General features: G+C 43.1%; 1 protein-coding gene across 1 annotated transcript in view; it reads left to right on the plus strand.

The window, feature by feature from the left end:
- The window catches only part of ASTN1 (astrotactin 1), a 796,876-nt gene that overhangs the window by 718,394 nt on the left and 61,154 nt on the right, over positions 1 to 17,328 (plus strand). The window contains exon 16 of the mRNA XM_040360365.1: positions 3,235 to 3,423. Coding sequence (XP_040216299.1) covers positions 3,235 to 3,423 — 189 coding nt within the window. The remainder of the gene's footprint in view (positions 1 to 3,234; positions 3,424 to 17,328) is intronic.

The following is a 17,328-nucleotide window of genomic DNA, read 5'->3' on the forward strand; positions in this document are numbered from 1 at the left end:
CATTCTCATAGTGTCGTTCATAATCAAAACCCAATGTGACAAGGGAGAGGTGGTGGTTGACTTCCAATAGGATGGGATGAGCTGTCTGGCTGAAGACATAAAGAAACAGACAAATAATCTTTTTTAACTATTTGTATAGAGAACATTCTTCCCACTGACCACCAACATAGGAAGAATTGATTCCATTGACCATCAATGTAAAAATCATTAATTTCATTGCGCAATGGGGATGCCGCAGCTGGCTTCCCGACCCCGCTCCTTAACAACCAGCTTTTACTGCGCCCTGGTTGGGCAAAGCTTTGCCCAATCAGGGTGCAGGACGCACAGTGCATTGCAGGGTGTTTGGTGGAGTGAACACCCGCCAAATACCCTGCAAATTTGGGTGTTCTCTGAATAGGGCAAACAGCCAATGTTTAGCCCGAACTCATGTTTGGGCCGAACCATTTGCCCAACACTATTGATGAAATATGTGCCAGCACATTTAATAAAACTCACAGAAAAGTGTGAGAGTCTGCCCTTATTATAACAACCTGAATAGTCTCAGTGTTGTAATGAAAGCAGCAGCAGCAGCCTCTTCATTTCATTAGTCTACAAGCCTTTATGAAAGTATATCGCCATAAACTGAACTCCTATTGTAGAGGTAGCATGTCATTTCTTTTCAGCAGAATTAAAACTAAAAATACATACATAAAAAAGTAAAAATAAAGAGGCAACCCCCCAACACACACACACTAGATGTCATCTGTCTCCTGGATTAAAAGTCAGCCAGTGTCATTTAACCTACTTCCTGTGACCCTTGGGTGTTTTCCTACTGCAGCCTAGGCTCACAATGGATCCATCTCCTTCTTGAAATTACCTGCATAATACTAGGGCAAACTTAACTCGAAAGACTCAGTGGCATGTCACCAGTGGAGCTTTTTCACCAACTCTGGTGGTCTTCTTACTGTGTTTTCCTGAAAATAATCCTAGGTCTTAAAGTGGTTGTGGAATTCTGGGGTGCACTGTATTGCAGTAATCTATAGTGTGAACTGTGCATTTTTCTGTGGTCTATTTGTGATGGGTGCCTTGTTATAGCGCCGCTCAGTGCTTCCATTATCTGCTGATCCTCTCTTCCTGCACTGACCTTAATTTTCTGGTGCAGTCCAGGGCACGCTCTGAGCATTGCAGAGGGAGCGGGCCCGAGGTCCCCAGCTGACAGTTTGCAGAAGAGGAGAGCAGTAGGGGATCACCTGAGCGCTGTTCAGCACTTTCATGGTCCGTCAGAGCTCCCACGCCTGCTCTGAGCACTGCAGAGAGGTGGGGCAAGATCTCCACCTGACAGCTGGGAGAAGAGGAGGAGAGCAACAGGGGATCAGCTGAGCTCTGAGTGGCGCTGTACAGAAGGTGTTTGTCACACATGGACTGCAACAGCATGCACGGTTTGCATTGTGTAATATTGTAGTGCAGTGCATTTTGGGATTTGACAATCACTTTAAACTAGGGCTTATTTTCAGGGTAGGGTTTATATTGCAGCCCGCCCAGAAAATCACAGTAGGGCTTATTTTCGGGGTAGGTCTTATTTTTGGGGAACACGGTACCTGTTTGTAAGGCTGGCATTCTTCCTACTTTCCACCAATATAAGGGTCATTCTTCCAATCAGACATCAATGTAATGGAGCATTTTTTTCACGGACTCCTAATGTTAGGGGCATTCTTCCTCCTAATTACTGTAGATTTAAAGAGGCTCTTCTTCCAGTGACCACCAGTGTAAGCTTATATGCCTCCACTGGCCACCAAGGGAGCACTTCTCCACTGACTTCCAGAGCCTGTTTTTTTTATTTTTTATTCATTATTATTGCCTTACAGTAAAACCTTGGATTGCAAGCATAATTTGTTCTAGAAACATGCTTGTAATCGAAAACACTTGTATATCATAGCGAGTTTTCCCATAAGAAATAATGGAAACTCAGATGATTTGTCCTTCAGTTTATAGTCCATATAAAAAGATTATAGCAATGTGATAGGTTGTGTAACCATAAAATGTCCATCCACAGATGAAAGCCTCCCCAAGGGGATTAGAAGCAAAATCCAGCAGGAGCAACAGAGTATAAAAGAGAAAGAAGAGAGGTTCATCTAAGTGTAGTGATATGTTGCTAAATGTTGTACCTTCATTAAATGTAACCATATTGCTACACTTGGAGGTGCCTCTCTTCTCTTTTATACTCAACTACTGTGACATGACGCTACTTGTATATCAAGACATTGCTTGTATAACAAGTCAAAATGTATTTAAAAAAGTAGCTTGTCTTGCAAAACGCTCTCAAATTAAGTTACTCTCAAACCAAGGTTTTACTGTATTTTCATTTATTTTATTATAGTTTTATTTATTTATTTTTATTTTTATACCTTTACAGGGGTCCCCAGGTTACGAACCCGTTAGGGACTTTCCTCCTCTTTGTAATCTGGAAATGTTCGTAAGTCGGCTGCGCATGCGCGAATGACAATTACAGAAGTTTCCGATGTTTTCTAATGTTCCGTCCAATGCCGTTCTGTGCATGTGCGGCCAATTACGGACATTTCCAACATTTTCCGAGGCTCCGTCTGGCCGCGTATGCGCAGAACAGTAGATGGTCTGCGCAGAACGGCAGAGGGTCCCCGCAGTGCCCGGTTCGTAAGTAGGAGTGGTTCGTAAGTCGGGCGTTCGTAAGTCGCACACCCCCTGTATCCTATAGAGCAAGAGAGGTGTTAAAAATAATCAAGGTACATTACATTCTTTCATCTTTTACAATTATTATACTATCTACAAATTACTCATCACACTAAATACTAAATACTAAAATACTGTGAACTGTTGATATTATCTTTTGCTAGAAATTATTCTTAGGGTTTTTCCGGGTAAAGAGATTAAAAAAAGATGCCCTAGGCACACCTAAATCACCTTTATACAATTTTGCAACTTGTGTTATGTGGTTATTTTAATAAAAACTACTTCTAAAATGTGCTATTAGAAGCTGTCTGCTTCATATTCACAGCTACATTTAAAATGTACAGACCACACAACAACAGAAATGAGAGATGGTTTCATGTTTATTGAACTATAAAAAGTCTTTTGACTTCTCTGTCCCCTGCATCCCTTTCAGTTCTCTGGATGAATTTGACCACAAATATCTAGTGGTGGGCAAAAGAGAAAGCAAAATAGCAAACGTGTTTATGTCTAGTTTAATTTTCTCTCTTGTTTTTTTTTTATCTTTTCCAGCCTTTACTCATGCTCTCCATGCACTAGATGGGGCGACTTCACGTTTGGAATTCATGCCACTGTTAGAACAGTTTGGAAACCATTACATTCAGGAGGCGGTATATGGGTTTGAGGAAACATGCTCGATCTGGTACCCCAATCGGCAAGTTCAGAGACAGCTATGGCTTGAATTTGAAGACATAAGTAAAGGTAAGAAACAAAAGAGACTTCCTTTTTAATGTTGACTGATAAGGCGGGCCGCTTACCAGATAAGATGGATCTCCAGTAATAGAGATCAAATGGGCTCAGTAATATGTCAGTCTGACCAAGGGTATTCCTTCCAATGTACCTCCGGAACCAATATTACACTCGCTCAGGGATGGGTCGGTCCGACTGTGGATATTCCTCCTGATACACCTCCTGAACCAGTATTCCTCCCGATACAGCAGACTGCTATTGTATGCAATGTTTTCCACACAGCATTACCCAATCCTCCTATATGTCTTCCAAACTCAGATTCATTTACCAGCTAAAGAGAAGAAGAAGAGACTTCATGGTGCATTATTTCCTTTAAAATAATTTATTGCAAAAAAGTCCATAGAACACTGACATCCAAAGCTCAAGCCAGCCAGCTGAAGCATAGTGACGTCAGAGACTAGTGCTCCACCCGATGCATTTTCCTCGTACAAGGCTTCAATTGGGAATGGAGGCTCCATTCCCAGTTCAATCCTTGTACAGGAAAACACGTTGGGTGGAGCACTGGTCTCTGACGTCACTACGCATGGTTTGAGCCTCGGCTGTTTAAAATTTGTTTCATTGTCTTTGGATGTCAGTGTTCTATGGAAGTTTTTGCAATAAATTATTTTAAAGGAAATACTGCACCATGAAGTCTCTTCTCCTTCTCTTTAGCTGAATATTACTGAGCCCATTTAATCTCTATTACTGGAGATCCACCTTATCCGGTAAGTGGCCCCCCTTATCAGTCAACATTGAATAAGAAGTCTCAAATTTCCACGTGAATGCTTAATATCCCCAGTTTTGTTTTATTTTTGAAACACCATATGGACTTGAATGTCAACACAGTTTGATTGTATCAGAATTTTATTGCACGCAGGTTGATTGTATCAGAATTTATTGTATAGGTTTGCGCAATTTTAATTTATTTTCCATTACTTATGAGCTGTATATTTAGGCTAATTAAATTGCAGCACCTATACCTAATCACATTATTTTCACGGTTTAAGGAATTAACCCTATCCCCCCCCCCCCTTGAGGTAGCACCTTAATTGTTGTTGTTTTTTTCACTTAATATTAAACAGGCAGCACAGATTTTCTACAATATGCTAAGAAACTAAAGAGACCATCAGTTCCTAACTATGGAAGCTGTGTCCAAAAAAAGACAATCAGATTCTGTAGTTGTATAAAATTACCCAGCAAGACAAAAACAGAATGGCACTCGAGAGGGTACCGAAACACTGGTAACACAACTAAAAGTCTATAAAGTCCAGGAAGTATACGTATGCAGCATTAGTGGCAGCTCCCCTGAGAGTGAAGCAGTCTCTGGAAGAACAATGGGAGAAAAACAAGGTGCGCCAACAAGTAAGTGCAGCAGAAGATGCAACGAATGGTATATTTAATTAAAATCAGCCAAATGGCTACTCACACTAATATAAAGATCAATAGGCATATCACAGTATAATACTGTGGTCACTCAGCAGGTCCCCAGTGGATGGTGGTGTGTAGATGTTAACATGAGAGGAGAGGAACCACCGGCTGGACATTCATCCCGTCGTCTCTGAACCAGCATGAAACACATTTAGAGTCGCATCGGAAGTGATGCCAGAACATGGAGATAATGTTTTAAAGCTTCCGCTTCTTCGTCAGATTTAAATGGCTATTGATCCCTAGTCTATTGATCAAAAGCCATTTAGATCTGATGAAGAAGCGGATGCTTTGAAACGTTATCTCCATGTTCTGACATCACTTCCGATGCGACTACGAGTGTTCCGTGCTGATTCCGAGATGACAATATGGATGTCCGGCCGGTTGTTCCTCTCCTCTTGTTTTAACATCTACACACCACCATCCTCTGGGGACCCGCTTTGTGACCAAAGTATTATACTGTGATATGCATATTGATCTTTATATTAGTGTGAGTAGCCATTTGGCTGATTTTATTTAAATATACCATTCATTGCATCTTCTGCTGCACTTAGTTTTTTTTGCGCACCTTGTTTTTCTCTCTAAAATGTACCAGCAGCAGGACATTATTAATGAGGGAGACGTTCCCAAATCGTAGTAGAGGACAAGCATACAGGTAGGTGTTTTACTGCAAAAATCAACAGATGTCTGATAACCCAGCAGTGTAAAATTTGCCAGCACCAGGAAAATTAAAAATTTTTTGGCTGTTCCCAAGTTTACTAGAGGCAAAGAGCATGCTGGGGCTTTACTACAAGAATTAGGATTCTGCATAGGATACAGCAGTGTAAAACTTCCATTGGCAGGATAGTTTTAATCAAGGATAAAAAGGTCTAATCAGTGTATGCCTAACTTTTATTTTATATATGGACATTGGAGGTGCAGTGAATGTGAGTGGTAAAATATGAGGTGTTTTAGGTACAAACTGTTCTTGCATCTTCCTTTTTTCTCCTTCACATGATGCAGAGGCATGCTGCAATCAGATGGCAGTTCCAGGAATTGATGGCCAGTAACAAGTAAGGCCAACCATAGACGGTTCGAATCTCAGCCGGTTCAGCAGAAAACAGACAAGATTCGAGCCATTAATGGGCATGCTGAATGTACTAAGCTGGTTGATCAATCAACTTGGGTGCAACCAGCCTGTCGGATTCGCTTGCGATTATCATAAGTAGCTGCTATCGATAATCACTATCTTGTCACGGCAGGGACGGCTTCCCCCGCCCCCTCCCACCAACACTGTCTGTGCTGATGGGAAAATCGTGTGAACTTCTTTTGTCCCTCCTGTCATTGCAGGAACGAAATTTGCACCATTGATGGCCTGCCTTAATGCTGCACTTTGAGTACCCTAAACTTTAAAAAGGCCCTATCAACATAAAAAGAAAATGAAAATAAATTAATTAAAAACTGAAAAGCACAAAATACCCCCTCCAAAAAAAAAAAAAAAGCCCCTGCAAAAAGTAACTACTGATTTCAAATCATTCACATAATAAAAGGATGCATTTATTTTGATAGTGAAATGATTCAACAGAAAGCTCCTTTCTTTTTCCCGGGCAAATAAATTCATTTCTGCCATTGAAGCTCACTGATTTGTTAATGCAGATATCAAACTGTTAGGCTTGTGCTGGGGTATTAATTGTTGCTTTTGTTCTTCTCAAAAGCTTCTGAAGATACATATCTCTTTGTTCACTTGAATCCTTATCTAAATTGACTAACAGCAAGTAGGCCAGGGATAATTGCAATCTTAACAGTGGTCGTAGCCTGCAGATATGTGGCAGGATAAAACAGGAAAACAAAGACATTTCAGGTCAGAGATGCTAAACCTTTATCTGTTCATAGTCTTACAGGAAAAACGTATTTGCTAAATGTAAACATAACACAACTTTTTTTCAAAGCTGCTGTATTTAGCTCTTTTAAATATTGGGAATGATTTTGGATGGGTGATAAGCCAAATGTAAAGATATCCATAGCCATTAGATAATAGTCTTCCGCCTCTTTTTGCTGGGTTGGGATACAATGTTATGTCTATGGGTTACCAGAAAGTACACATTGCAGTGGCTCGTAAGCAGAGATGGACTGGCCATTGGGACTACAGGGAGTTTCCCGGTGGGCCGATGGCTCAGTGGGCCGGCTTCAGTGACTGCCGCCCCCCCTCCGCTCCTCTGTCTCTCCCTCCCCGCAGAGCTCACCTCCTCTCCCTTCCCCGCAGCGCTCACCTGGGGGGGGGACAGAGAATCTGGGGGAGGACCAGAGGAGCAGGGGGGATGACAGAGGAGCATGGGGGAGGGGAACAGACAGCTGACTCAACAGCTATGGACTGGGAGTTTCTCACTTCTGCCTAAACTTGTCCCATAAGGGGGGGGGGGCACCGAACTGATTCTTTGCCCTGGGTAAAATAATGTCTAGCTTCCCCACTGGTACTGCCTATAAGAGTACCAGTACCAACCATTCTACTCTAATAAAGTAGAACGGCTAGTGGCTAGTGAAGGGGGAGAGGGGGCTTGGGGAGTTGTCCGGCCGGCATAGGAGAAACATGTCAAAGTGGGCCAGTCTGGATGAAGTCCAGGGCCAAATTTTTGTCCCAGTCCAGCCCTGCTCGTAAGTGGCAGACTAGATTGGATATGTTAAAAAACCTTGTCTTATTGCATTTTTTTTTGCTCCAACAAGCTTATTACGAGAACATATATATATATATATATAGAAAATAAAAAGAAAGTCTACATCTGAACTACAAACTTCACCCCCCCCCTTTAAGGTTGAATACATTTTCTAATATGAATTTTAAACTTACAAGAAGGAAAAAAGGTGGTACATACAGCCAATTATTACCACATAACTGAGGCAAATGTCAAAAAGCTACAGTCATTCAGTGGGTACAACGGTCGAAAAGAAGGTCAATAACTGATCATTAGTGATCGAGTGACACTGAAGAATGAACTCCATAAAATAACATCATGCATTGTTTTTTACCACATATATGGCATAGTCTCATGACAAAGTACAGGTTGTGGGTAAAGCACCGTACACACTGGCCAAACTTTGGGAGAAATCGGGCGGTTAAAAAAAACAATGGCCCGATCGAAGTGTTCTGGTGTGGGGGGGCATCCACCTTGTCCCCCACGTCCCGCTGTCAGAACACAACAGCTTAGCAGGGGAAATCACTGCTGGGTTGAAGGAAAAAAAACTCATAGTGTGTACCAGGCATTAGGAACTGTGAATAGAGTGAGAAAGAAAAAAGGCGAATAGATTGAAGAAGAAAGAAAGAGAGGGGGAGTGGTTTGTCCCTGAGCAATGTATAGTGGTGAAAACATCATAGTCCTGTTACGTTTTGAAGAAATGGGATAAAAACTTAGAGGAAGTGTCCATATTGAATGCCAGTAAATCCTCCATCCTCATAATATCATTTACAATTCGCCATGGGAGGAGTATCTGTTGACATGCAATATCGAGAGATCAGCTGTCTACCAGCTGAAAGAAAGTGCTGTAAGAGCTGAGCCTGCTGCAAAGCTGACCCTGCAGAGACACTGATTCCTGCTGCCCTTTGAAAGCATTTCTGGGACACATAACTACTGTCCCAGTGCCATTTTAAAAGGGCACCCAAGATCCAAGTGGTTAACCCATACCTATTTTGTGTTGTTTATTCACCTTTTCTTGCAGCAGCATCTTTACCTGTAAAAGCATGCAGATATACCACATGCCAGAATCCATGCATCATGCAGTGTTGAGGCCCTAGCACCAGAAACTACTTAGGGGTAGCTAGGTGTTAGTATACCATAGGTCCACTTAAAAGTGGCTTGAACTCATAAAATAACCCCTGTCAGTTTTGTTTTGTTTTGCCATATTTGTCCCATTTGGGAGATTTCCCTTCACTTCCTTTCACATAGCCAAGACAGGAAGTGAGAGAATCCCTGGTTGTCATGAAGGTCACATGAACTAGTGTCGCTATTGGAAGATTTCCCCTCTAATACTATTCTGCGGACAACATTTTATATTTTCTTTCATTTTTAATTTTGGTGATAACAGTAAACATGACAAACAGAAAGGGTGAATCTTCCTGTAGCTAGGTGCTGGGCTACAGCAGTATGAAGCAGTCTTTTATTCTTCTCTCCCTTCACTGAGATACTGATGTTATGCTACACCATTCTCCTCCAGCCAGCAGGGGGAGAGCTTAAGCCAAGCAAGCCCATAGACTTCTATGCAGAACGCTGAGAATCCTGGGAGTTTCAGACAGCAGCCATGTAAGGAGGGATTTTTATTAAACTGCTCAGGAAATTTATTTCTCATGGAGCTGAAGGAGTTAGAGAGAGAGCCTCTCTGTCTGAATATTCATTTGCCAGTGGGAGACCATGTCAGCAGAGATACAAGCCTGAGATTGGGAGTAAGGACACCTGGGGACAACACAGCACCCCCTACAGCACCTGCACTAGTGCCATAAAGGGACTGGTGCATCCACTCACCCTCTACTTCCCATCGATTTTCACTGGAGGCCTTTGAGGAGAGACTGAGGGGGCCCCCTGGGGACTTGTGGGAGGGGTATTCGCCCACTGCTTATACTGCTTGCAGGAAATGAGCCACTGACAGCAGGAGAACAAGGGTACCCAATCCATATAACACCCATGCTGCACTCCATAAGGCACTTATTCCAAACCTGGACTTCACCTATACCAACCCTTTACTGCATTATACGGAACATGTTTCTGCATCTAAACCACATCTACCTTGCACCTGTGCCAAGACTATACAATACCCATGCTGTACCTATACTGTATCTAGGTTAACTGGGACTGTTGTTAAGTGAAAAGATGCTCCTAAAGGACCCCAAGGATAGCCAGCAGAAGAACTTCTCAAAAACTGCCCCTCCCATAATAATTATTCTGCAAGTCCCTGTTGTTCCCCTGCCTCCCCTTCCTCTACCATCCTCCTTTACTATTAGACAGTGCATACCCAGTCAGTCTAAGACTAGCATTGCAGCCATAAATGTGCTCTAGATATATATGTAGTTCCAGTTCTCAGTAGATTACATTTTATTACTGCTCACTGCTGCACTTGTGGTGGCCTTGCTACTGTTGTCATGATCAGGGGTCAGGCTCGAAGACCAGTTTCTATTGCAGTAGCGTAAATACCACCGACCTGCTGTCCAGTGTCTCAGACTATTTATCACCATTTCAGCCTCTTCTGGACACTCCTCTCCAGGGATTAGCTGGAACCTTATACATTTTCAAGCTGGTTATTTTGCATCTTCCTCCTTAAGTTCTGGAAGCTCATTCCAGAGGATGGGGAAGCAATCAAACAAGAAATCAAACAATTACTGCTCCCTTGATAAAAAAAAAAAGGAGAATTATTTTTTACCTAGCCTCCTACACTAGGAGGGTGCTACTGAATAGTGAATTATTGTTGGTTAAGGGGGAAGGAATAGTGACCCAACATTGGTGTCAGTAAGAAGAATAATGCCCCCCTGTTTGTATCAAGGGAAGGAATAGTGCCCCACCATTGGTGTCAGTGGAAGGAATAATGCACCAACTGATGGTGTCAGTGATGGGAACTATACCCCATTGTTGGTGTCAGTGAGGGGAATAGTGCCCCAAGAGCAGGATATAGGCAAGCAAAGGACCACATCTGCCCCCCGGCTCAGTTTGGAGACCACAAAATGAAACATAAAACAATCTTGGGCATTGCTCTTGGTAACTCTATGAATGATGTTATAAGAGTCAGCCTGGGAACACTGTCACAGCGGGATTGTCTCTTATTAGTTTTATCTCAGATGCCCTATCTCATTAATCCTGATATTAGATGATGTGACACCATTGACAATGCTCTGTCTACAGCTATTGTAAACATTCTTCTGGATAAACCTCTGAGGGTTCAGTGTGTACACTGCTGTTGTATAAGAACTATTAGGCATCTTCCTGTGCATATTAAACAGCTGTCTGCAAGAGACATATCTGCTCCTTATTAGCATTGGCAGTAAATTCACCTGAAACATGTGAGCGAACTGATTTAGGTAGTCTGACAAACTGAACTGCTCTCATTTATTTCAGGAACTTTACCGCAAGCGGGAGGAAGCATCTCCGAGAAATATGATGAAGCTGTAACACTGAATGACATGACAGTTAAATGCTGTCTTGGTAGTAAAATTGTACTTATACATTCAATGCAGTGATTGGCAAAATGTCTTGTAGTGCCAGCATTGCACACTAGAGGGTCGTGAGGCTTCACATTGAAATAATATAAATCACATACACATACAGCTTCTTTAAAGAAAGTCAGGCAAAACACAGAATTACGCCATAAATGCATAAAGGACATAGTTATTTCTCTATGTCTGCCTATTGTTTTTAGATGCCCTGTTTGAAAAAACAAATAACACTCTCAGACAATGTCCTGCTTTGATATAGATGCCATAAAATGCTGTAGCAAGTACATACAATGCAGTTTCATCAGACTACATTCTGTACTGTTCCTGATATGAAGAGTCTGTCCCTATATTAGAATCAAATTCCTCTATCTCCCGTTACTTCTTCAAATGTCCCTCCCCCTGATCTGAGGTATAGACATGTACAAAAAAATACACTATACAGGTGTATTTACAAATAATTTGTAGAATTATTTTGTTTGTTAAACTATATATATATAAATAATTGATGAAATACAGTGAAGAAAAGCGTTTAAAGTGCCCAAAAAAATTCCAAATGTCTTCCAGTGCTTGAGTAAAACCAGACATGTAAAGCTGCTTCCCAAATATAATTGAATAAATAATAGATCTCAGCACTGGAGATCTAAATCAGCTCATGAGCTCATGAAAAAGATAACAATCGGGACCATTTATCCAGCATGGATCATCAGTGCAGACTCTCATGTATCGTAAAAAAACATTTCTATCAAAGGGTGGATCTTCAGCATAAATCCAGATTGAATGGTATTCACAGCCACAGCTTATGCTGATGATGTATGCTGGGTAACAATGAGAACAGCTTATTGCTTAAATATTACAGAGTTGTAGATTCCTTAACCTCCAACAGTGCTTCTTAGCTTCCACAGTGCCCCCAACCTCTCATAGTGTCCTACAGTGCCTCCACACCCCCTGAGAGCCCTCAGCCTAAATAGTGCCCCCCAATCTCCCACATAGAGATGGGCCGAACACCCCACTGTTCAGTTCGCAACAGAACTCCCGAACAGGGGAAAAGTTTTAACCCGAACGGTGAACCCTATTGGAGTCTATGGGAGCCAAATGGGAAAAATCTAAAGTGTCCATATTGAAGGCTTATATGCAAGTAATTGGCCATAAAAGAGGTATGGGGGTCCATGTTCCAATCCCAATTTTTTTTTTAAAACAATCGTTTTTTTCAGGACAAGTGATTTTAATGATGCTTAAAGTGCAACAATACAAATTCCCTTTAAATATAGTGCCTAGGAGGTCCCCTTAGCCTGCCTGTAAAGTGGTGCATCTGTAGCATGCATAGCACATGCTGCAGCAAACAGCCTGGCAGTTTGGAAAAGGGGGAGGGGAACAAGTGAGCACCCCTCTTGAACCATAGCAGGCCACAAGTCCTCAACATGGGGGGGTGGTAGCTTTGGGGCAGTGAGGGCTCTGCCCCCCACCTCAAAGCACCGTGTCCCCATGTTGATGTGTCAAAAAGTAAAAAAAAAACAGAAAGACAGTTTTTGATTCCTTTATTAAAAAATAAAAAAAACAGTGTCCCCCTATGTAGATCCATCATCAATCATGCCTCCCGCCGCACCTAGAAGAAAAATGGGAAAGCCCATTCACAGCTGATGACTCATCAGTTGTTAAGGACACCGCGGCCGGCTTCCCGGCCCACTTCTTACAAACCAGCTTATACTGCTCCCTGCAAAGCTTTGCCCAACCCGGCCACAAAATGCACTGTGCAGCAAGCACTGCATTGCAGGGTGTTCGGCATGGCAAACACCCGCCGCAAATTTGGGTGTTACCTGAGCATGGCAAACAGCCAATGTTCGCCAGGTATTTACCGGGTCTTGGTCTCAAAAAAGGTTAAGAACCACTAAGCTAGACTACTCTCTACAGTAGTCTACCTGTCAGTTTTTCAGGTGCACTTGATCGAACCCTCCATTTTCCTTCATGTCTGCTGACACCCGTCGCCATCTGATCTGATCCTGCCCACAAAAAACAGACGGATGGTGGTCCTATTTTCAATCCGTCGGTGGATCAGATGGGAATGGACGGTCCATTTAAATCTGATTTCCCCATAGAGGAGAGTGGCCTGTGTCCGTGTCTGCTCTGCACAACGGAGTGGACACGGACCTGTCATCTGCCTGCTCAGCGTGTCGATCCCCCGCTGAGCAAGCCGATTTCATTCGACGGAGGCACCCATGTGAAAGGGGCCTAAGGTGATATTTTTCCTAAATTGACAACAGGTCAAATCACTTGCTTTTATTGTCTTCATGTTCCTTCTAGTAAGTGGCGTATCTAGGGTATGGCAGCCATGGCAAGTGCCATGGGCGCCATATGAAGGGGGCGCTGTTGAGTGGCTGGGCAGCAAGGCATTTACCAGGGTCTGAGGGTCTCTTCTTCCCTCCTCCCAAGCATAGGCAGATCTCCTTTTCAGCACATTTGCTAATGGACAATGGCAGTGCTATCCTTGCTACGTTCAGCCACAGCCCTCCCCTGTTCTCCCAGACTCTTCCATTCCATCTGGTCGGATTGGCAGCGCACAAATGAGGAACATCAGTTTCTCCCTCTCCTCTGTGAAAACTGAGGCCTTAAGTGATGAAGATTTCATCACTTCCAGTATTGGTTCTGCATTTACCTGGCCTGGAGGGTAGAGGAGGGATCAGGGGTTTAACACCAGATTTCTCCATATAGAGGATATGTCACTACCCAAGGTATCACAAGGGATGATAAATATCACTAGTTTTGTTAGCTGTTTTTTTTGTTAAGGTTATCTGAAAGATGGGTTTCAAATGTTTCGACAGGGGCGCAGTTTCCGTGCTTGCCATAGGCGCTATTTTCACTAGATACGCCTCTACTAGTATCTTGTTTAGGTTAGTTTTGCCACTAATCGAGAATTAAGCAACTATAATGATTTGATATTGATAAAGGCATTTTTTCTAACCATATGATCAACATAGCTAGTTCTGATTTTGTAAAACATACCAAGATTGTAGATAGTAGTTTTATGTACTGAGTATCAAAACTTCTATGGGAGGTGCCTGCCCATAGTAAATGTATGATAGTCCTTTTTTGGTCACAGTTCCTCCAACATTTAAGGGAGCATTCTTTAAAGAGTTTACTCTATGGCCCCGTACACACGACCGAACATGTCTGCTGAAACTGGTTCCGCGGACCAGTTTCAGCAGACATGTTCGGTCGTGTGTACAGCCGAGCGGACAGGTTTCCAGCGTACATTTGTCCACCAGACCGTTTTCGAGCGGACAAATGTTTCTAAACATGTTTAGAAACATGCCCGCTGGAATCCTGTCCGTCGGACATGTTCGGTCGTCTGTACAGACTTACCGTACATGTCTGAGCGGCCGCCATCCCTCGCATGCGTTGAATGACTTCGACGCATGCGTGGAAGCATTGAACTTCCAGGGCCGTGCACGTCGCCGCGTCATCGTCGCCGCGACGGCGTGGCCTCGTCACTGTGTATCGTGTACACGCGGATTTCTGTATGATGGTGTGTACAGCCATTGTACAGAAATCTCCGGGCGGGCATGTCCGCTGAAAACGGTCCAGCGGACCGTTTTCATTGGACATGTTTGCCCGTGTGTACAAGGCCTATATGGAGTTATGAACCATTTCAGAAATATTTTTTGAGGACACCCCCAGCTCCCAATACAGTGTACAGTACATGACTGTAGTTTGCTTTGAATTATTGTTTCCAATGTAAATGGGAAAGATTGTAAAATATAGTTGTACCTATTTTAAGGGAAATTAGTTCCCAAAAGGATATTCCTTAGTTATATTTGGAATAACTACTGTAGGTGAATGTTGGTGTTAAGTAATGACAAATTTGAAGGGGTTTGAAGTGCTCTTTAGGCAGAAGGATAGGATTGCCTATTACGTATTTCCATTTTTGCAGCCAAACTGAGATAACAGCTAATTACTATTTGTTACATGTACCCGTTCAAATAGCATAACTTAAAAAAAAAATTACAAATTGCTGTTTACATTTTTAAAGTAATACTAAAGTCTCATTTTTTTCTTTACAAATAACAAACACGTTAGACTTCCCTGATCTGTTGCAGTGGTTTTGCACAGCACAGCCCGGATCCTCCTCTTCTCAGGTCCTTCGCCGACACTCCTGTCGAGTGCAAACAGCTTGCTATGGGGGCACCTGAGCAGAGCCACAGCTCTGTGTGTCCATTCAGATACGAAGCTGTGGCTCGGCCCTGCCCCCCTCTCTTCCCTCATTTGATAACTGACTTAGAAGAAGCAGGAGCCAATGGTGTCACTGCTGTGTCACAGCCAATCAGGAGGGAGAGGCACTTGTGCACATTTCTGGATTGAGATGGGGCTCAGGTAAGTATTAGGGGGGCTGAGGAAGGCTGCTGCACATTATATTCCATCCTAATGCATAGAATGCATTAAGAAAACAAGCCTTCTGCCTTTAGAACCACTTTAGTTGATTTTTTTCTTGCTGAAAACTCATATTCGACTTCCTCTTCCATGTCATTTTAATAAGGGGAATGTGGGAAGTTATGTGATCCCTGTCCCCTCTGCTTCCAGTGGTGATCCCTGTCCTCTCTCCTTTCAGCGGTGATCCCTGTCCTCTCTCTCCTTCCAGCGGTGATCCCTGTCCTCTCTCCTTCCAGTGGTGATTCCTGTCCTCTCTCCTTCCAGCGGTGAACCCTGTCCTCTCTCCTTCCAGCTGTGACCCCTGTCTTCTCTCCTTCCAGCAGTGATCCCTGTCCTCTATCCTTCCAGCGGTGAACCCTATCCTCTATCCTTCCAGCGGTGAACCCTGTCCTCTCTTCTTCCAGCAGTGATCCCTGTCCTCTCTCCTTCCAGCTGTGATCCCTGTCCTCTCTCCTTCCAGCTGTGACCCCTGTCCTCTCTCCTTCCAGTGGTGAACCATGTCCTCTCTCCTGCTAGCAGTGACCTCTGTCCTCTCTCCTGCTAGCAGTGACCTCTGTCCTCTCTTCTGCTAGCAGTGACCTCTGTCTTTTGCTCTGCCAGCATTGGCCCCAGTCCTCTGCCCTGCCAGTGGTAACCCCTGTACTCCACCCTGCTGACCCCTGCCCTTGGCTCAGCCAACCTCTATCCTTAGCCCTGCTGACCTCCCATGTTCTGCCATCTGAATTTTTTTTTTTGCACCCCAATATCAGACAGGCTGTCAGGTAACCCTGTTCAGCCTGCAGAGTAATTATGATCTCAGGCTTCTGCAGACACTTCTGTCAACACTCTGTCCGTATCTACATCCAGGCAGTTAATACATTTTTTAAATGTAACAGCAGGTAAGGAGAGAAGAATCCCCACCTTCTGTCACAGGGAAGGGGGGGTCAGGGGATGAGGGGGAGAATGGTAAACATGTTACATTATTAGAAGAAGAAATGGTGGCGCCAACACTGTTCCAAAAATATTAGTGAATACAGGGAGTGCAGAATTATTAGGCAAGTTGTATTTTTGAGGATTAATTTTATTATTGAACAACAACCATGTTCTCAATGAACCCAAAAAACTCATTAATATCAAAGCTGAATATTTTTGGAAGTAGTTTTTAGTTTGTTTTTAGTTTTAGCTATTTTAGGGGGATATCTGTGTGTGCAGGTGACTATTACTGTGCATAATTATTAGGCAACTTAACAAAAAAAAAATATATACCCATTTCAATTATTTATTTTTACCAGTGAAACCAATATAACATCTCAACATTCACAAATACACATTTCTGACATTCAAAAACAAAACAAAAACAAATCAGTGACCAATATAGCCACCTTTCTTTGCAAGGACACTCAAAAGCCTGCCATCCATGGATTCTGTCAGTGTTTTGATCTGTTCACCATCAACATTTCGTGCAGCAGCAACCACAGCCTCCCAGACACTGTTCAGAGAGGTGTACTGTTTTCCCTCCTTGTAAATCTCACATTTGATGATGGACCACAGGTTCTCAATGGGGTTCAGATCAGGTGAACAAGGAGGCCATGTCATTAGTTTTTCTTCTTTTATACCCTTTCTTGCCAGCCACGCTGTGGAGTACTTTAACACGTGTGATGGAGCATTGTCCTGCATGAAAATCATGTTTTTCTTGAAGGATGCAGACTTCTTCCTGTACCACAGCTTGAAGAAGGTGTCTTCCAGAAACTGGCAGTAGGACTGGGAGTTGAGCTTGACTCCATCCTCAACCCGAAAGGGCCCCACAAGCTCATCTTTGATGATACCAGCCCAAACCAGTACTCCACCACCACCTTGCTGGCGTCTGAGTCGGACTGGAGCTC

Source organism: Rana temporaria, chromosome 7, assembly GCF_905171775.1.
Source record: "Rana temporaria chromosome 7, aRanTem1.1, whole genome shotgun sequence".
NCBI classification, from domain to species: Eukaryota; Metazoa; Chordata; class Amphibia; order Anura; family Ranidae; genus Rana; species Rana temporaria.